This window comes from Monodelphis domestica, chromosome 2, assembly GCF_027887165.1.
Source record: "Monodelphis domestica isolate mMonDom1 chromosome 2, mMonDom1.pri, whole genome shotgun sequence".
NCBI classification, from domain to species: domain Eukaryota; kingdom Metazoa; phylum Chordata; class Mammalia; order Didelphimorphia; family Didelphidae; genus Monodelphis; species Monodelphis domestica.
The window spans coordinates 432,115,024-432,136,482 of record NC_077228.1 but is presented as its reverse complement, the minus strand read 5'-3'; the positions used below and the strand labels follow the sequence as shown (position 1 = coordinate 432,136,482).

The 21,459-nt window shown below is 33.5% G+C and overlaps 1 protein-coding gene across 19 annotated transcripts in view; it reads left to right on the top strand.

The window, feature by feature from the left end:
- SYNE1 (spectrin repeat containing nuclear envelope protein 1) overlaps positions 1-21,459 on the top strand; it is a 569,990-nt gene that overhangs the window by 450,006 nt on the left and 98,525 nt on the right. For all 19 annotated transcript variants that reach the window (XM_016428964.2, XM_056818948.1, XM_056818954.1 and 16 more), the window contains 12 exons: positions 2,872-3,003; positions 3,620-3,816; positions 5,697-5,829; positions 6,294-6,476; positions 7,385-7,534; positions 8,532-8,708; positions 9,360-9,515; positions 10,877-11,029; positions 11,839-12,009; positions 14,740-14,873; positions 15,343-15,547; positions 16,586-16,768. In XM_016428964.2, the coding sequence (XP_016284450.1) occupies positions 2,872-3,003; positions 3,620-3,816; positions 5,697-5,829; positions 6,294-6,476; positions 7,385-7,534; positions 8,532-8,708; positions 9,360-9,515; positions 10,877-11,029; positions 11,839-12,009; positions 14,740-14,873; positions 15,343-15,547; positions 16,586-16,768 (1,974 nt within the window). The remainder of the gene's footprint in view (positions 1-2,871; positions 3,004-3,619; positions 3,817-5,696; positions 5,830-6,293; positions 6,477-7,384; positions 7,535-8,531; positions 8,709-9,359; positions 9,516-10,876; positions 11,030-11,838; positions 12,010-14,739; positions 14,874-15,342; positions 15,548-16,585; positions 16,769-21,459) is intronic.

Below are 21,459 nucleotides of genomic sequence, written 5' to 3'. Positions count from 1 at the left end.
CCATCTTTGCTGTTGACATTTCCTTTGGGGTTCTGCCACAGATGGCTTTGTGCACAAGTTCCATCCTTGCATGCTCTTCAGATGTGGAGTCCTAGGAAGGTGTTACATAGTGCCTTTAATCTTATCAATATGATGATAGCAGCAATCTGTTAAGTATGACTGTAGAAGCACATAATATAATTTTGAATGCTATTAACCCCACTGAGTTCTTGATGTGGAATAAAAACCAAATTGCTAGGACATTGCTTATCAAATCCAGAAATAAAGTAGTGGGGAGAAGTAGCCCAAATATTTCTCCTATAGGCTGGCATCATGGTCACAATCTTTCCTGGGTGTTTTATCTTTGATCAGCTCCATAAAGTTGTTGCTCTATTTTTATTCCTTTTCCTCTTCAAAACTTCAGGTATTTTCAACTCTCTTCTATACCATCCCAGCATCATTAGTCCATTTAGATAGTATAGATATCATGCTGAACTTTTGCTACTTCTAACTGTTTTCTCTAGACAGACATTTCTCTAGACAGACAGAGTGCAATAAACAATTCCTTGTGCTTCCAAAGAGGAAGTTTCTAATCCACAATGATTTATAGTGAAATGAAACTTATTGTTCACACTAAAATTTTTAAATTAAGTGAACAAATGAATACTCGGCACTGAGATGTTGTTAAACCTTCTTATAAATCTACTTCATAGATAAGTGTCAATGATCTTGCACGTTGAAACTGAAATTACATTTGATATAAAGTACATGTGAATGGAGGATTAGTATTGTGTATTCATTTTAAAACTTCATTTCAGTTTAAATAGTGATATCTCTTTTAAGAATTTATTATCCCCCCAACAAGAATTTCATCAGTTCATAGAGTATAAAACACAGTAGATATACTTAGCTGTGTGTAGTCAACTAACATCTATTAAATGACTTATGTGCCCAGCATCATAGGTATTGTTACAAAGACAAAGATGAAACAGTTCTTGCTCTCAAGAAGCTTCGAAACAATATTTGCATACTGAACTAAATAAAACTTTGTACAAATAAGTTTATGACAATAGGAAGCAATAAGTTCTAGCAGAGTCAGGAAGGACTTCATGGAGGGCATGACTCTTGTGCTAAGATTTGGAGGAAGCTAATGATTCTAAGTAAAAGTGTAAAGAGAATGCATTATTGGTATGAGAGTGGGAGGTGGAATGGCTTCTAAAAGGAATAGCAAACAGGGCAATTTGACTAGACCACAGAATAGTCAGGATAAATTTGAAATAAACCTAAAACATTAGGCTGAATCTAGATTGTAAGGAGCTTAAAATGCCCCCCAAAAGCATTTTATTTTATTTTAGAGGCAATAGGGAGTCCTGGAATTTGTTTTTTTGTTTGATTTTTACATGGTCAGACTTGTCCTTTAGAAATATGAGTTTGAAATCTTAGTGGACAATAGATTGGATAATGAAAAGAATTGAAGCAGGAAAAACAATTAGGAAACTATTAAAATTACCCAGGTAAGAAGTAACGAAGGCCTGAATTGGGGGAGATTAAGAGAAGACTATGTGAGTGGAAAAATGGGGTGTGTCAGAAATATTGGAAAGGCAGAATTGAAATGACTTGGTAAGTGATTGGATATGGGGGAAAGGGTGATAGAAATTGAGCTACTAGGGATAATTCCAAAGTTGCAAATGTTCTTAGTGGCTAGAAGATTGGTGGTACAATTGACAGTATTAGAAAAGGAGAACAGTGGGTTTGGGGGGAAAGATAGTGAGTACAGTTTTGGATAAATATATAACATTCACTTCAAAATGCCTGTGAGGCATTGGGTTATGAGAGACTACCAATGAATTCTCAGCTCATTGACATGGAGCTAGAAGGTTCTTTATAGATCCATAAAATCTTGCACAGAGATAACAGTTGAATCCATTGATGTTGATGAAAGCAGAGAGAAAGGAAATAAGATCCAGGGCAGAGTCTTATCAACAGGTAGAGGATGAGACATGAATGATGATCCATCAAATAAGACTGAGTAGGAGTAGACAGACAAATAGGAAGAGAACTAAGAAAAAGCAATGTTTTGAATTGTAGCAGTCTAAATATGTACTACTCACTGCAATAGTCTGAATGGGAACTCTTTATATGAGTTTTAGAAATTTCAAAATGAGGTGACCTGAACAGTTTATCTTCACCCTGCCCATTTTAATTCCTACATATGGCAGCAAAGTCCTCCCCAAATGTTTGGCAAATAAGCATTTATAACATGGAGAGAAAAAGACGAAAACCCACACACTAAGCTTACATGTTCAAATAATATTTGTTAAAGAATCAAATTTATAGCCCAGTGGAACTGGGATAGATTATCTGATGATTGATTTTGAGTTTATTCCCATAGAAAAAAGAACTTGATCTTTGTGTCTTTGGCTATGCTTCTGAGAATTTCTCTTCACAAGTGGTCATGAGCTCATAATAAGACCAAAGATGCCAAATTTATTCATGGTCTGAATTTCTGACTTCTTTTTTAGTTTCCCTGTTCCTATTTTCAGACTCTAAAGAATTTAGTAGACTCAGTGAACAGATTAATGTTCAATCAGGATTTTGTTTTAATATTTCATATTTTGCATCTATAATATCAGTTGTCCAGAAGAATAGTCTAACATCAAAATTTAACATTCTATCACTTTCTTATGGATACTTTGCCTTCCTCTATAGTGACCTACAATGTGATAAACAAATCAAAAATTGCTTTTAAGCTTGCCATTATGATAATTTCTGAAGTTTGTGTTATTTTCACAGAAATCAGGAAAATAAAAGAAAAAATATCTTTTACAAATAAGTTCTTAACAGTTCTTCTTGCTATCACACATGTAACTCATGTATATTATATGTGTTTAGACATGGTCCCATCTGGAGGATGACTATCAAGAACTAGCCAGACAGTTAGAAGCAGTTGAAAGTAGCATCCCAAGTGTTGGTTTGGTAGAAGAAAGTGAAGAAAGACTAAATGATCGGATAACACTCTACCAGGTTAGTTATCATTGAACTTTGTTTTTTATAGCTAGTTCAATATCCACTAGACATTTTTAAGAATCATAGATTCAAAATAAATTTGAGATAAGTTTGATCATATATTTTTATTTGTATTAAATTATACTTCCCTAAAAGCAATGAAACTTTGTAATTATATTAAATTGAATATTTGAAATATATATATGCATTATGTATATACTTAGCATATATATGCATTTATATGCATGTATATGTGTGTATGTTTATCAAGTTCAAAATGTTTATTATTCAGCATGAAGATGAACCTTTAGTTTTCTTGATACTATATCTATTTCCTGAATTTTTTCTTCAATGAATATTTATTCCACTTCATAGAGGCACCTAATCATTAGCTAAATAAGTTTGGTTGAATTTGAAAAATGCCTATGTTTACCAAATAAATGTTTGTTGAATCAAGGTGAAAACTAAGGAGATTAGCCCTTAGATTTTAATGACAAGTTAAAGTTTTCATTGTGGTTGTTAACAGAATGTAGTATCAATAACAGATACTTTTCAGCCTTGAAGAAGATATTGAATTTAAGAAAGGGAAAAAAGAGCAGTGAAATTCCTGACCCACTGTTTTCTATAATTTTAGCGGCTGAAATCAAGCTTGTCTGAATACCAACCAAAATTGTACCAGGTCCTGGATGATGGGAAAAGACTTTTAATTACCATTAGCTGTTCAGTTTTAGAAAGCCAGCTAAATCAGCTTGGAGAACATTGGCTAAATAATACCAGCAAGGTTACTAAAGAACTGCACAGATTGGAGACAATATTGAAACACTGGACAAGGTAATAATATATATTATGTGTATATATATACATATATATATGTTTATATATATATATATAAATTCCATGAGATCAAAGGCTATTGAAACTTCATATCACTCCAGTATGTAGCAGATTATTCTAAAAAACAGCAGGTATATATATATATATATATATATATTTGTGGAGTAAGTATAATTTGGTCTCTAGTACTATGTTGGTACAAAACTTGTGGAAGACATATATGGTACTTGACCTAAAGGAATGAACTATCAACTAAAATTGAGGCATTTGTTAATGCACATTTCCTAGAAGAGATAAACAGCTAGTGTTGAGTTAATATCTCCTTCTACCTGTTTCCTTTAATAAAAGACTTCAAAAGAAGAAATTAAAGGAAATTTTATGGATTAACAAAAAGTATCTTTAGGCAGAGATTAGGCAGAGAGGACAGTTTTGAGAGGGGATAAGGGGTATGTAGAATGATTTTGTGTAAATTAACATTTTTTTTCTTTGTATTCCATCTTGTGAGAGGCAGTTTAGTTTGTGAAAGGTAGCATGGTATAGGGGAAATAAGACTCAGAAAACCTAAAAATCACATTGTAACCTCCTTAAATTTCGTAGATCTTATTCTTCTCAGTTCTTTATATATAAACTGAGGGGACTGGACTAGATGACATCTGAGGTCCTTTCTAATTCTGGATCTGTAATCCCTTGCTAGATAAATGACTGATGTTGGAGTTAGGAAGCCCTGGATCTGTCTCTGACTCATACTGGCTATGTGACAATGAAAAGTCACTTAAGCTTTCTGTATCCTAGGCAACTCACTTAGACTCTAAGCTACAGATGAATCATAGCATTTCAGAATTGAAAGGTGTATCTGAGGCCAACCAATTCAACTGATGTATACCTTGCTCCAAAAAACAATTTCTGCAACATAACCAACAAGTGGTTTTTAAAAATTATAAAATCAAGCTTAAATTTGCCTTTTCATCTTCCACCTATTGTTTCCCATTTCTGATCTATAATAGTAGTGAGAAGTTTCCATACTCATAATTTCCTACAACAGTGAATTCACATGTCCATCAAACTCCTCTTCCTCTTCATCCTCCCCCCCAGATCCAAACAAACTCAGATTGTACTACAAACTGTCATCTTTTCATTTTATGTCAGTAAAATGGCATATCTTTGCTGAAGAGAAAGAAAAAAATCATCTTTCTCTTATAGGAAAGGAAATTAAAATATAATGAGCCTTTGTATTTTGTGACTTGCCCCAAGTAACAGAGATAAAAAATTTAGAACAAAAGCAACCTTAATAATCATCTAGGCTGATCCTCTACTTCTATGTGTGAAGAAACTAAGTTAGAATGAATGTCTTGTCCAAGATCATACAGACCACAAATAACAAAGAATGGATATTGTTATTCTCATTCCTGTAGTTTTTCATTAACTCTGCTGTCTTCTCTTATTAAAAATTCTAATATGGGTTATAAAGAAAAAATAAAGTAAAACCTGGATTCATAATCATTCATAATAATGACAATGATTCTTGGCTTTTAATGAATTACATTAATTTTATCAGTAAGTAGAGATTTATTATAATTTATAACAATATATTGTTATTAATATATTTATTATTAATTATTGTAATTTTAATAATAAATTTGTATAGTGAATCTTTTTTTCACATTAGCCATGTAAGTTAGACAGTGTAAGTATTTACCTCATTTTACAGATAAGGAAACTCAGACTCAGAGAATTTAAATGAATTAATCATGATTACCCACATAGTAAACAGAGGACCTAAAGTTTTTATAAAAGTCTTCTGATTCTGTATCATGATCTTTCTCTACCAGCCTTTCAATGGATATTTATATATTTTGCTGTCATTAACTTTCTTACAGATATCAGAGTGAATCTAATGAGCTCATTCATTGGTTACAGTCTGCAAAGGACAGACTAGAATTTTGGAATCAGCAATCTGTGACAGTTCCACAAGAACTAGAAATGGTTCGGGATCACCTAAATTCTTTTCTGGTAAGACATTTAAAAAATCTAAGCCATTTAGTCAGATATAGTCCTTGTCATGTCTATAATCCCATCAAACCATTAAAAAAAAAAAACAACCTACTGTTAGGTGGTCCTAAGTTAAGCAAGCAGTTGCTTTATTATCCTGTGGAATGCCTGGAGTCATTAGTCAGCATAAATAGCCTTAACTTTTTATTCTATTTTATTTTATATATTATATATATATATATATATAATATTATTATATTTCCCTTTTAATACTGTTCCAGAATAATAACTTTGTAAAATACATACCCTTCAATGTTTGTTTTGACAGCCTCTGTAACGACTAAAACAGCATCACTATCATATGGAGGTCTAAAAACCAATTATTACATCTCATGGCAGATACATCTTAAATGGAACACTTCCATTTGTGCAAACAACACATATACAACTAACATATTTGTCCTATCAATCATTGCTTCATTTAGGAATTTTCTAAAGAAGTTGAAGCAAAGTCCTCTCAAAAATCCTCAGTTCTTAGCACAGGGAACCAGCTCCTTCGATTGAAGAAAGTGGATACGGCAGCCCTTCGTTCTGGACTGTCTCAGATTGATAGCCAGTGGACAGAACTGCTGGCACATATTCCAGTAGTACAAGAAAAATTGCATCAGGTATTTGATGAAAATACTCTCAAGTTGCTTTAATCTTCAATGATCAAATCAAAAATTTCCCAAAAGTGTGGGTGGGTGGAAATTGATTAATTGATTAAAACATGGATTAATGCACTATTCTTTGTTTTCAATTTTAGCTTCAAATAATCCTTATTTTATTCCACTAATCCCTATTCTTGCTTGGAAAAATGACTCCATGGGATGAGAGATAGACAGATAAGTAGCACAGTAGATAGAGTACCAGATCTGGAGTCAAGAGGACCTAGGTTAAAATGTAGCCTTACATGCTTCCTAGATGGTTGACCCTAGGCAAGTCACTTTACCTCAATTGCCTAGCCCTTGCCACTCTTTTGTCTTAGATTTGATATTACGACAGAAGATTAGTTATTTTTTAATGATTCCATGAATTAGTAATATCCTAAAAACAATTTAGCATAACAATGGCATTTTAAGATCTGATTGAATTCCAAAGAGAATTACTTTCAAAGTACCAAAAATCAAAGGACTTGTTTCTTTTTTCATTTAGTTTTGCTTTTGTTTGCACTGGCCTAAGATATATCAAAAGACTTTATGATATTATTAGTAAAATTATGTCATATTTTACACTTTCTGTAGTTTTTAATACCTTTCAATTAAAAACAGTTTTTTTTTAAGGACACAAGTTATTTCCCTCATGTTGGTGTTAGGATTACTTGAATGGTTATGAAGTACCTAAATTTTGGATGCCAATTGAGCATAAATTGTTCAGTATTTTAATGATATTTAATTTATAACCTAGTATTAGAATTCAGATTTAGGAACTTTCTGAAGAGCCATTTTAATATACAAATCAAAATTAACATTCCAAATTAACATGAAATGATTTGAATTATAAAACCTTTATCTCATTCTTTATTACACTTGAACAGCTACAAATGGATAAATTACCTTCTCGTCATGCTATTACTGAAGTCATGAGCTGGATTTCTCTTATGGAAAGTATTATTCAGGAGGATGAAGAGAAAATTAAAAATGCCATAGGACACAGAGCAATAAACGAATACCTACAGAAATATAAGGTAATTTTAAAAAATTTACCTTTGTATCCGATAATTGTAGGTTTATTTTTATGATTGTTGGACTTTGGGGGCAGATCCCAATGTATAATTAAATTACCATAGCACATATGTTAATGGAGTAAAAATTGTTCAGATTTATGTGTTTACATAAATACACAAACACACATGTATGCATATATTGCACATGTACACAGAAATGTATAAGTATAGTCACATGTGTACATTATAGTTGTGTGTGTGTATGTGTATGTATATATATATACACTGAGGTCACATTCAGGAACATGTAGTCTATATATGTATAGATATACATGTATATGAATCGTCATGTGTATGTATTTTTATTTTATATTCTGGTCCATATATTCTGAGTAATGAACAGACCCAGGAAAATGGTAAAAAAAATAACTTGCCCTGCAGGGGGAAAAAAAAAAGCCATCCATTGTGGTAGTTATATGGAGATTATTCACTATGAACTCTTAAGAATGGCTTTTTTTAGGGGGCAGCTGGGTATCTCAGTGGTTTGAGAGACAGGTCTAGAGATGGGAGGTCCTAGGTTCAAATTTGGCCTCAGACACTTCCCAGCTGTATGACCCTGGGCAAATCACTTAACCCCTTTGCCTTGCCTTTACCACTCTTCTGCCTTGGAACCAATACACAGTATTGATTCCAAGATGGAAGATAATGGTTTTTATTTTTTAAAAAAAGGCTTTTTAGTAATTATTTTACAAAAAAACAGAATGCTAAAATATATTTCACCTGAACATAGAAAACATAGCTTTTTTTCTAATCCCCTATTTTATACTTAAAAATGAAAAACAGAAACCAAAAGATATCAGTCTGTAAATTATTCAAATACGGATTCACTATTTTATACCATTTGGACTAATAGTAACAACAATACCACTTTGCAACACTTATAATGTAACAACTATTACTATGAGAAGATATATTTAGATGTCTTATATTTCACATGTGCTCTGTTTTCTTCTTTTAGGGTTTCAAGATTGACATAAATTGTAAACAGTTGACAGTTGATTTTGTGAATCAGTCAGTGCTACAAATCACCAGTCAGGATGTGGAAAGTAAACGAAGTGATAAGACAGATTTTGCTGAACAGCTTGGAACAATGAATAGACACTGGCAAATTTTACAGAGTCTAGTTACTGAAAAGGTAAGCAAGGTCGACTATTGCTATGTGTCTTCCCTCAAAAACGGTGGCAGTATGTACAAATTTTTCCAAGAATAATCATTTAGTGAATGGGGGATTTATTCTAATAAGCATTGGGTATATGGCAAAGATATCCCTACTATTCATCCTTTTCCATTTGGACCATTAAAAGCAAACAAACAAAGATTAATCAATTGAAATAAATATCTTAGATTGAATCCAGATATGAATTGATGAGACCACAAAGATTAAGAAGAACATGCACATTGTTTTCTACATGTATAAACTGTGGAAATGGCTTTCCATATTTTTCTAAAATAATTAGTTGCAAAGGTAAGGGTGCCACAAAAGGAAAAAGGAAACATTCGTGTGTGGGTCTAATTCAAACTAACAGGAAGGGTAGGACCAAATATTTTTGTTTATGTATCTTAATGAATTTTGCCTTACAAGATGGATAGTTAACTAATACCTATGCAAACATAAGCATTATTTTATACTTTATACAATTAAATTGTCTTGTCTTGGGAAATATGTTAAATTGTCAGGACCCAGTTTTAGTGAAAAAAATAATTACTCTGAAAAATTCAGTTCTGAAATATTTTATAATTTCATATGCTAAATTTGTTGGTGTTCTTTTCTTTCCCTTTGATGCAGATCCAGATGCTAGAAGGTTTATTGGAATCTTGGACAGAATTTGAAAGTAACGTGCAATGTCTAAAAGTCTGGTTTGAGACTCAAGAAAAGAGACTTAAACAACAGCATAGAATTGGAGACCAGGCTTCAGTTCAGAATGCAATGAAAGACTGTCAGGTAATCTAGTCATTTAACACACATATGTGCTCCATCACAAACTCATGAAACAAGTCTGAGAAAACATACTGCAGAACAGTATGCTCAGAATGCTCAGAAAGACTCTTCTGTTGAAAGCTTGAAAATTAGTCATATTATTGCTTGTCAACCAGTTTTCCCAATTATAAAAGTTTTTAAACCATTATATACTTTAATAAATTTGAAATCCCTCTCATCCTACACTCAATTAAAAAAACTTCATATTACTGTTATCTTTTATATCAATAAAGTAAAATGTGAATAACCAATAATAAATATAGTTATAGTTTAGAAAATACAGCCTCCACAACACTTATGAAAATAAGTAAAATTATCCTTAACTATAAAAGAATTCAAAGGCAAAGGTTTTCACAGAAAATGTATAGTTTAAGTATTCCAGATGGTATCCAGAACTTCCCTTTGACTACTTTTATTCTTATGAAGGAATATGTAATGCAAAAAAGAAAATAATGAGTGGACCAAACTGAGATTTATAGATTAAAATAAATATCTTAGCTTGAATCCAGATGAGAACTAATAAGATAGCAAAGATTGGTGAGAACATGTGCATTATTTTCTACATGTGTAACCCATGAAAATGGCTTTCCATTTTTTGCCAAAATAGGTGGATGCAAAGGTAAGGGTACTCCAAAAAGAAAAAGAAAGGACATAAAACCACAAAGAGAAAAAAGACAGGCACATATTCAAATATTTCATGGAGAGAGTTGTTGCTAGTCTCTAATTCCCTATTTCCAGCCAATCATGCTACCTCTTATGACTCTAAAAAAACAACACATACCCGCATTAGTTTTGACATTCATGCCAAGCTGTTGTAACCATTCATAACTTGATCCCCACTGAAATCCTATTTTTTGTTAAATTCACACTTTAGTAATTAATTGATCATTCTAAGAAACTTGTTCCTCAGATTACCATATTTTGATTGAAACAATTTTCACATACTAAAACAACCTCTACCTGTATAATCTTCAAACTACTATACACTTATTCATTCCTTCACTCAGTAATCATTTATTAACTTTTAACTATACCAGATACTGTGCTAGGCACTAGGAATACAAAGATAGAAATAAAAGCCTCTATTCTCAGTGAACCTACATTTTATTGCGGAAACATGTACACATATATCTAGATCTAAAATTTATACAAGGTAAGTACAGAGTAATTGAAGAAGGAAAAAGTAGTAGTTTTTTTATGATTAGTGAAAGGTGTTTAGAGAGCTCCATAATTAATCATTTTTACTGCTCCATTTCCTAAGTTTATATTATGCCCAATGTAAAATTCCACAAATTCATTCCTTTTTTTTTTTTTTGTATTTTTAGGATCTGGAAGACTTAATTAAAGCAAAAGAAAAAGAAATAGAAAAAATAGAACAGAATGGACTTTCTTTGATTAAGGACAAGAAGGATATATCTGGTGTCATCATGAATAACCTGCAAGAGCTTAACCATTCCTGGGCAAACTTAGACCACATGGTAATAATGTGTAAAAAACAAGATAACAAAGGTTGTGTGAGACCTGAGAGCAAATTTCTCCTCTGGATACCTAGTGATCTTGAGATGGCTATCTTTAATCTTAACAGTACTGGAGAAATAGTGATAGATTCTCATTTTCTAGAAGTTCTATGCTACCAGCCTTCTGCCATGTACTGGTGACAAATTACAATTAATTAAATCATAGTTTATGTTTTTTATTTCAGTCCCCTTAATTAAAAAAGTTTAGCCCCTTGAGGAGATTCAGAAAATTAGTTTCTTGAATAAAACATACTTTTGTTGAGTTAATTCTGCAGAATGCCTGATTCTTATCAACTCCAATTTCAGAGGATGACATTTTAAAACCTTTCCCTAAACTCTGATGGGTCCACCTGACTTGAAAGCCAAGGACTCCTATTCCCTGCCCATAGATATTACATATGACTGCAAAAGTTATACTAGCATAAGCCACATTTATCCATAAAATTCCTCTTCCCTTAATAAGCCTCAACTCCAAACACTTTCCAGAGTAATGGACTATAACTAATAGTACATGTTCATGTAGTAAATATATTCACAGTTGCTTCACTAACTCAATGACTTATGAAAGTTAAACCCTCAAAAGATTACAAAAGAGCATCTTAAATCCTCAGCTTTGCATCTTTCTGTTTTTAATTATGCATATTACATGACTTTCATTAGATAGTGTTCAGTATCTCATGGGCTATTGCATAGGGTTAGGGTTTTGGTTTGGGTTGTATTTATTTTGTGGAATTATCCATGTATTATTCTCACACATATACTTTTTAAAGGTTGGACAACTCAAGATATTACTACAGTCAGTATTTGATCAATGGAATGTGTACAAAGTAGCTTCTGAGGAAATTAACAGTTACCTGATGGAAGCCAGGTATTCTCTGTCTCGTTTCCGCTTGCTGACTGGTTCTCTGGAGGCTGTGAGCGTGCAAGTAGAGAATCTTCAGGTGAGGAGCAAATGTTAAACATTTCATTTCAGTGACTTTAAACTTTTGGAAGAGGGAAAAATGAGAAGTCAAGTTTTTTAAAAATTCAAACTTTTTTTTAGTTAACTGCTGTTTCTGAACCAAATTTCCTTGTGGATGTTTTTTTGTTGTTTTGTTTTTGTTTTTTGTAAACAAACCCTTATGTTCTGACTTTGAATCAACACTAAGTATTTCAAGGAAGAAGAGTGGTAAGAGCTAGGAATTTGGGATTAAGTGACTTGCTCAGGTTCATATAGCTAGGAAATATCTAAAGCCATATTTGAACCCAGGACCTCCTGTGTCCAGGTCTATTTTTCAATCCATTGAGCTACCTTGGATGGCATTTTTTTCCATCAGGTTATTCTATAATGAAGTGGCACTGTTTTATAAATATTCTAATTATTCTAAAATAAATATTATTACTGAATATTCACAGGGTTTTGACAGCACTATTTCAAAATTTGTTTTTATACTAGGTGGCTTAATGGAAAGAGTACTGGATGTTGATTCAGCAAGACCTGAACTCAAATCCTTCTTCACATGGCTACTATGTGACTGAATAAGTTCCTTAACCTATCTGAACTTCAATTTTCTCTTCTATAAAATGAGGGAATTGTATTTTATTTGAGGTCTCTTCCCAAATCTATGATCCTGATGACCCCAGAATTCCTTCATTTTTTAGCCCTAAGGTCTCTTCCAGCTCTAAATTTATGCTCCTGTGGTCTACTTTCCACCACTGGCGTCTTCCTCTCAAGATTTCTCTTTTTTCTCTTCTTACTAGTCTCCACAAGTTAAAGGATTAAAAAATAAAGACAACAGCAATGAAAAGAAGAGCTATTAACTAGCTTTTAATATGTTTTTCTTTGCTTTCCACAAAAATCTAATGGCTTAGTTCCAGATGTGCTCTGTTCCTTATTGCTCTGTTCTCTGTTGTATCCATTATCAATAACATCTAAAATGACATTCCTACCATACTTCTAGATGAGAGTAGCCTGCCAAGCCATATTATCTCCACTAAACTGCTGCCTCAGACTCCCCAATATTGTTCACCTTTCTACTTCAGCCACTCTCCTCCATTTACTACTTACTATCTGTAATTGGAAGAATAGGTACTGTGTGTATTAAGGGTTGGGTAAGGGCACTTAAAGGCTAATGAGCACAGAATGTACCCTTCCCCACTTCTAATCTACTCTGGCAACCTGACATAAATTCAAATATCTCTGATCCAATGTCTAATTCTTCTGAAGGAAATTTACTTTTTCTAACTGGCATTCAGTTCCCCAAAGGCATCATACAATGGGATATGCTAGGCAAGTCCTTATTAGTCAGAACTGATTATGATGATGATGCAATTATTAATAATAACTTTGGGGGAGATTTAAAATCATTTCATAATCCAGAGTATTAAAATGTTATCTTGAACATCTTGTGTGAGATTGGCAGTTTTACTGATATTTCCTTAATCATTACATAATAGGGCACCCTCTTTGTGGAATAAAATAGCAAAAACAATAGTAGACAAATCAGAAATAGTTTCAAAATAATATTGGATTTTACCAGTTCATTAATGAATGTATTTCTGCTGTTGCATGTTGTCTGGAGTTCATTCTGTAGGTTCTGCACAATAGGACCATTTCATCATTCACACTCCAACAATCTTCCATTTCCCATTGTCTGATTGCTTGAGGAAGCCATATTTTATGGTTTCTCAGTTCTTAGCTCTGTCATAACATTTCATCCTACCCCATGGGTTGGGACCCACCCAATAGGTAGGTTTTATAAAAATATAGGTGAAGACTGCTTCTCTGGGCAAGGCTTCTCAGCTCCATTTTGGCTTCTTGCAGTCAGAATATTCCTTCAGAGGTTTAACCATAGAATCATATCACTTTAGATCAAGAGGAAATCTTGGAAATAATGTATTTCCATTCCTTTTATAAGTAAAATAGCACGAGAGTCACAGAGCTAATTAATGATAAAAATAGGAATAGTCTTATATCCAGTTATATACTCTTTCAAGCCATGATTCTCCATCGTCATCTCAACTTCCTGAATTCTTTCACTTCCTACTAACATCATATTTTCTACAGAAAGTCTTTCCTAATCTCTCTTAATTCTAGTGCTTTCTTTCTATTGATTTTTCCCACTTACTACCTATCCCTATCTTTTTAATCTCTCTATCTCTTTATCTCTCTCTGTATTCCATCCATCCATTCATCTATCTATATCTTGTTATTCTATAGTTGTTTACATGTTGTCTCCATCATCAGACCCTAAGCTTCTTGAGAGCAAAGAATAGCTTTTGCCTTTTTGGTATTATAAGCTCTTAACATAGTACCTGGTGCATAGAAGGTACTAAATAAATTAATATTTATTCAATGACCAACTAGTTCTAGGGTGACATCCACAAAATAGTGATGAGAATTGACAGGAAAATTATCTATATAAAACTTTCTCAAATTAGATTAGCTAGCAAACTAGCTACTCTTATCTACTTTTTTTAGACTTACCCACTAATCACGTCTTGTAATCCTCACTGCAAATATCATGAAGTTGTAAGAAAAAATTACTTTAAAAAAAATAAAAATTTACTGGAAAGTTACTCATTTTATCTTCTTTAAAAAGAACCTAGTAAACACCTCTTTCAATTTTAAGTTTTTGTATTAACAATTTAGATACTATCATGCTATTTGTCTCTTCTCTCTTCATGAATAGAGTCTACAGGATGAACTGGAAAAGCAAGAGAGCAACTTGCAGAAATTTGGCTCTGTAACAAACCAACTATTAAAAGAATGTCATCCACCTGTGACAGAAACACTCACCAATACCTTGAAAGAAGTGAATATGAGGTATGGGACAGCCTAATTCCAGTGTGTGTGTTTTTTTTTAAGATCTCAATCTCAATCCCATCAACTATATAATTGAGATTTTGTCTTGTTTAGTAGGGTTTGTTCACATATGGTTATTCATTCTATTTGTTTTGAAGCTCAAAAATAATGTTTTGCAAGAGGAAAATGCATTAATTGACTTTGAACTGCTGCCTACCTTCAAAATAAAATTGTAGGCCACTGTTGAAACACTATCTTTTTTATTTAAAAAATGGATGATTGTACACAATTTTCATTTGCACAATGTAAAGATATCAATCATAATTAATAAACCATCCAATAAATATTAACAACCCATTTTGTGCTGGACAGTGGGGCTACAAAGATAAAAGCAAAATAGGGGGAAAGATCAAGGAACCTACAAAAATAAAATGGTAAAAGATCAAGGAACCTACATTAACCAATGTGTATGTGTACTTCTAATTTCCAGGTGGAATAATTTGTTAGAAGAGATTGCTGAACAGTTGCATTCCAGTAAAGCCTTATTTCAACTGTGGCAGAGATACAAAGATTATTCCAAACAGTGTGCTTCAACAATCCAACAGCAAGAGGATCAAACTAATGAGCTATTGAAGGCAGCAAATAATAAAGATATCGTTGATGATGAAGTTGCAGCCTGGATTCAAGATTGTAATGTATGTTTCACAAACAGTGTATTTCTCCACTTTTCCTTTCATCAAAGTTCAAGCTTCCTTAACTTCAAAAGTTTTAGTTACTATTATCCATAAGGACTCAGGTTGCCTCAGAATATAAAATAAGGTAACTTTTTTTTTTTTAGTCAAGGTAAAAGTACCAAAGAAGTCCTCACCTTTCTGAGAAATGACAAGTGTTTGAATGAGATATGAGTTTGCCTTAGGAGAGAAAGTGTGTCATAGTGTTTGTACCTTAACTTCTTTAAAACCTAGACTGATTTTAATTTAAAAAGTCTTTCTTTTTTTCTTTCTTCTTGGTTTGTCCTTGCTTGAGAAGCACTTCATAATTCTTTAAGTTCAAGAGAGATCTTTAATATTCAAAACAGCACTATTTCAATTAGTTTCTCTAATACTCATATCACAATTAAAGTAAGCAATATAATTTAATCTTACATGTAAACTCCATGAGGGTTTGTATATATATATATATATAAGTATACACAGAGATAGATAGATAGATAGATAGATATTGATATATATATATTAGAATCAGTGGTAGAAGTCTTAATTCACATTTGTTTATCTGGTGAAACCAATAGATTCTTCTGCAGAAAATCATTTTTGAATGTATAAAATAAAATGCACATCATTACGAAGGAAACCAATTATATTAAATTAGTTTTATATATACATATTATACGTGTGTGTGTGTGTGTGTGTGTGTGTGTATGTGTGTAGTTTAAAGTTCATGGGCCCCAGGTTAAGAACTTTTGTCCTAGAGAATAAGGAAAAAACACATTTGATCCCTTAAGGGATACATTTTGTATACACACACACACAGTGTATTATTCACTGCTCTATAATATCACACCTATGTATTAGTAAGGACATTTAGACTAGCTGAATAAGTACTTGTGTATACAAAATCTATCCTGCAAGAGAGAAGTGAACTTGCTGCCTACATGGTCCTATTAAGGAGGTGAAGAGATTCACAAGAAGATTGGTCTCATGGTAGATATTTCATTTCCCCTATTCTTTTAGGACCTCCTAAAAGGCCAAAAGACTGTTCAGGATTCCTTGTTTGTGCTCCATGAGCTGGGAGAGCAACTCAAACAACAAGTGGATACTTCTGCAGCATCAGCCATTCAGTCTGACCAGCACTCTCTGAGTCAACACTTGTCTGCCCTGGAACAGGCTCTTAGCAGACAACAGAAACTATTACAGGTAAAAAAAAAAATCTGTTGAGTGGATGTGAGAACCTCAGCTTTTATGTCTTTGAGCTTAAATATGGAAATATTTATAAATAGAAGACTGATTAATCATCTAGACAATACTAAATCTACCTCAATGTCTCCTAAATAAATAATAATAGGTGGTCAAATCCTTAAAAGATCAGTAGGGCTTTTAAAATGTGCTTATATAAATAGAAATCTGGCTTTGTCCATTGTAGTTTACATTCCTGCCTATTGCATCAGTTAGTCAAGCAAGCAAATATGTATTAAGCATTTATGCTATATAGCACTAGAGATATAGGAAGAAAATGAAATGTCCCCTGCTCTCAAGGAGCATACATTTTTAACAGATGACGTACAACATGTACATATGCATATATATACAAAATGCTGTGAGATTTAAAATAGTGAAGCCCATAAACTGTAGTGAGTTAAAATGGTGGAAGATATAAATTATGACAGATATAAGAGAAGGTGAGTAAATTTGACTGCAGAAAATATGTTTCACTACAGTGTCTTGGTTTTAAATCAAATATAAGGTGGTCGCCAGGGAAATATTCCCAATTATTTAAATACCCAAGTCAACTGGGTTTTATAGAGATTTTTAATTAATAATATAATGAGGAATTAGAGAAAGAGAGAAAGAGTAGGAAAGGAATAATTATGAAGGGCCTCAAGCCAATATGGCCTAGACCTGAGTCTTAAGAGAGAGAATCAATCAGTCAGTCTTTTAACACTCTCCACAAGGTCTGCCTAAACAAGGATTCTAGTGACACCAGGCCAGCTCCATCTCAGCTGACTTTACCAGAGAGCCTTCCAGCCAGAGACTGTTCCAAAGGGCCTCTCTCCAGAGCCTCCAGAGGAACAGAGTCCCCTTAGAGGAGCTCCAGCGAGACCTCCTTAGAGATTGTCCTCCAAGAGCTTCCCTTCTCCAGAGCCTCTCTCAAGAGATTCTTCCCAAGCGGTCCTCATCAGAGATCCTCCAAAAGGAATTCCTCCAAAAGGATCTCTCCAAAAGGATATATCATCAAGAGATTCTGCTTTTTCTTATATAGGGGTTTTTCTCTCATGTCACCTCCCCTAAGTCCTTACATCTACCAATCACTGTAGACGCTTTCCAAAGGACTGCCCATCTAAATTCCTGCTAAGTCGACCAATCTCCTCAGTAAGTCTGAACCAGAAAAAATGCTGCTGTGTCGACCAATCTCCTCAGTAAGTCTGAACTAGAGAAAACACAGCTGAGTCAACTAATCTCATCAAGAGAAAACTTGCCCGACCCTTTTAGGTACCTAGCATCTCTCATTGTATCAATTCTAAAAACAGGCCTGGCTCAAAGAACTCCTTGCCCCACCATAAGCATGGATCCAAGTACTTTCTTGGTTTAGCAAAGAGTTTTCTCCCCTAAAGCAGTCTTAAGTACGGGTGGCGTAGAGGTCCTCCCATTTCTGATCCTGGCGAGTTCTCACATCAAAATGGGGAATGTTTCTCAGTAGGGATTTTGTTCCAATTAAGAATTCCCTGATGGGAAAATTTTTAACATTCACAAGTCTGAGAGATTTCAAGATTTACAATGCATATAGGCTAATGCAGTATACCTTAGAGTACAAGGTGCTCATGTTTGGGTGGATGAGTGAGGAATTTGGAGAGAAGAAAGGACCAGCAAAAGCATCCTATAGGAGGGGGCACATGAACTGAGTCTTGAAGAAAGTTAAAGATTCTTAGAGATTGTGGTACAGATGGGAATATTGATTCCATTAATAGGAGAGAGACAGTGCAAAGGACAAAAAAGATGAAATCTTATCTATATATATTATATGTATATATATATAATGTACATATATTAGAAGCATCAAGTAATATTGTATACCTAGACCATGTAAAGAAGGGGAAACTATATAAAAAGAATGAAAGTAACATGGAGGCAGTCTGAATGCAAAGCTTTGAAAGCTAAATATGGTTCCTTATTAATAATATGGAGCCACTGGAGTTGCCATGAGTAGAGATGGCAGGATCTTATTTACCGTTTAGAAAAATCACTTTAGTGTCTATAGGATTTGGGGAGATAGGTTGCTATGAGGAAAGATCTGTAACATTTAAATTAATATCCAATAACTCCAAGTATTATATTTTATAAAGTTTATTAATAATCACTTGAAGTAGAAAGAAAATAAACTAAAAGAAATTGAAGTTCAAACCTAATTACCTAACAAAAAGTAAACCCACGTGTGTAGATTCTCCTAGCTCACCAAAAGGCCCACTTTCCCACCTGCAATAAGGTGAAAAAAGCATGAGGCAGGGCTATACAAAATTTATATCCTCCCTACATTAGCATGTAACATGAGAAGGAACATGGAAGGCTGGGAGAGAGAGTTCTCTAATGCCCCCTGAGATTCCAGTAGAAAATGAGCATGTAGAAATCTTCCAGACTTACATGCCTAGTTTCCCCATGGAATCAGTACACATAACCATATTATATCTCTAAAAATCTTTAACTAGAGGTACATACAATATTGTACTTTTTAAAGGGAAATTACAATAATTTGGGGATGAGGGGAATAAAAGAGAAAGAGAACCAAACCAATGATAGCTAGGTACATTGACAAAAAGCCAGTCAGGGGGCAGTTGCCTTTGCATAAGAGTGTGCATTGTGAATTTTAAAAGTAATAAATGTGTTCAACCTCCCATAGTTCAATTTCACTATATCCCAAAGTTCATTCTGGATGTTTTGGTGCAGTGAAGTTTCTGCAGCATGTTCATGGTGCCTTCTCCAAACAGTTCACTTTCTTAATTTGGGGAGATAGCAAGTTTCTTATCCTAAAATTACTCTCAAACAAGAAAAATTGTTATAAATGTAGAATTTTATGACAAAACCCCCTGAAGAGTATTTTGACCAACACATGGATCTCCCAGGGATACATGGCTGAATTATGAGGTATATGAATGAGTTGTTAAAAGGGAGTCAAAAACATAAAAAATTGAAGAAAAGAAAAAAATAAAAATTAAATAGTATATAAAAATTCTGAGTAAGCAAGAATAATAGGTCCTTGAATCAGGGCCCAATAAAGTGATTTATGTCCCACAAGCCTTGCATTGAAGCAATATGTAGCCAGGATTACAGAAAATTGCCACACTATGAAGGAGAAAGAAAAAGGACTAGATTTTGAAGCAGAAAGGGAAATATCATTCCTTGGTCTGATTTTATCTTCACTTACAGGGATAGGGGAACCAAACTGAGGTGTTTTGTCTGGATCTGTCATGAGGAAATCCTATGTCTGACATTGTCAAACAACTACTTCCTTGAACCCCAAAACTAGTCCTCTGTCTTGGCACAGAGTCTCATCAATCCCATTGTGATTGGTTCGTCTCCTTAACCTTGTGCTTCTTGGCACTGTATAATGGCTCTTTTGTGATCCCTTCTTCTGAAATCAGACACAATTATTAGTCAAAATCCCATAATATTTAACAATCAGTGACAGGTTTCCACAATCTAAAACTTTTGGGTATGCATTAATATTAGGGCTAATGCATGTTGTAAAGTTATATTAGTGCAAAATAAAAAAAAACCCGTTAACTAAAAGTATAAAAAATAAGAGAAAAAAGAAAACAAATACTCTATTGTACATATCAGTGACACACTGTGTTTGCCAAAAAGAGGCACAATACAAAGGTTTCTCACCCAAAAATGAGAGCCATTTTCTTTATAATTTGGCCATGATCCACAGTGCGAGTGCAAATGATTTTCAAGTATCAGGTTTATAATAGCTAATGTAAATTTTAAGTACCAAAATCCCCAAAACCATAAGAACTCATAAATACTACAAAAGTTACTGATACAGGTTATAACCATTTTAATGGAGTACATTCATTATCTATGTGACAATTAACAAGGGCAAAAAAGCACAAAACATTGTATAGGTAGTATGTGACCTTGATGGATCTGGTGACAAACCCAGTATCCATCAGGGGGAATTGTATTGTTGTCATAAAATTCTAGATTCATAACAATTTTTCTTGTTTGAGAGAAATTTGGGGATAAGAAACTTGCTACCTCCTCAAATCAAGAAAGTGAACTGTTTGGAGAAGGCACCATGGAGATGTCTGTAGAAACCTCACACTGCATTAAAAGATCCAAAATGAACTTGGGATGTAATGAAATTTAACTGTGGGGTATTGAACACATTTATTTTGAATGTACACTCATGCAAAGGGGACTGTTCCCAATTGGCTTTTTGTCAATGTACCTAGCTATCATTGGTTTGGTTCTCTTTCTCTTTTATTTCCCTCATCCCCAAATTGTAATTTCTCCTTAAAAAGTGCAATATTGTATGTACCCATATTTAAAGATCTTTAGAGATATAATTTGGTTATGTGTTCTGTTGTACTAAGCATGTAAATCTGGGAGATTTCTGAATGCTTGTTTTCCACTAGAATCACAGGGGGTATTGTATAATTAAGATCTTCTCCCCAGAAACTCTCTCTCAGCATTCCATATTCCTTCTCACATTACATGCTAATGTAGGGAGGATGTAAATTTTCTGTAGCCCCACCTTGTGCCTTTTTATCCTTATTGCAGGTGGGAAAGCAGGCTTTTTTGTGAGTTAGGAGAATCTACACACATGGGTTTGTTTTTTGTTAGATAATTGGATTTGAACTTATATTTCTTTTAATTTATTTTTCTTCCTA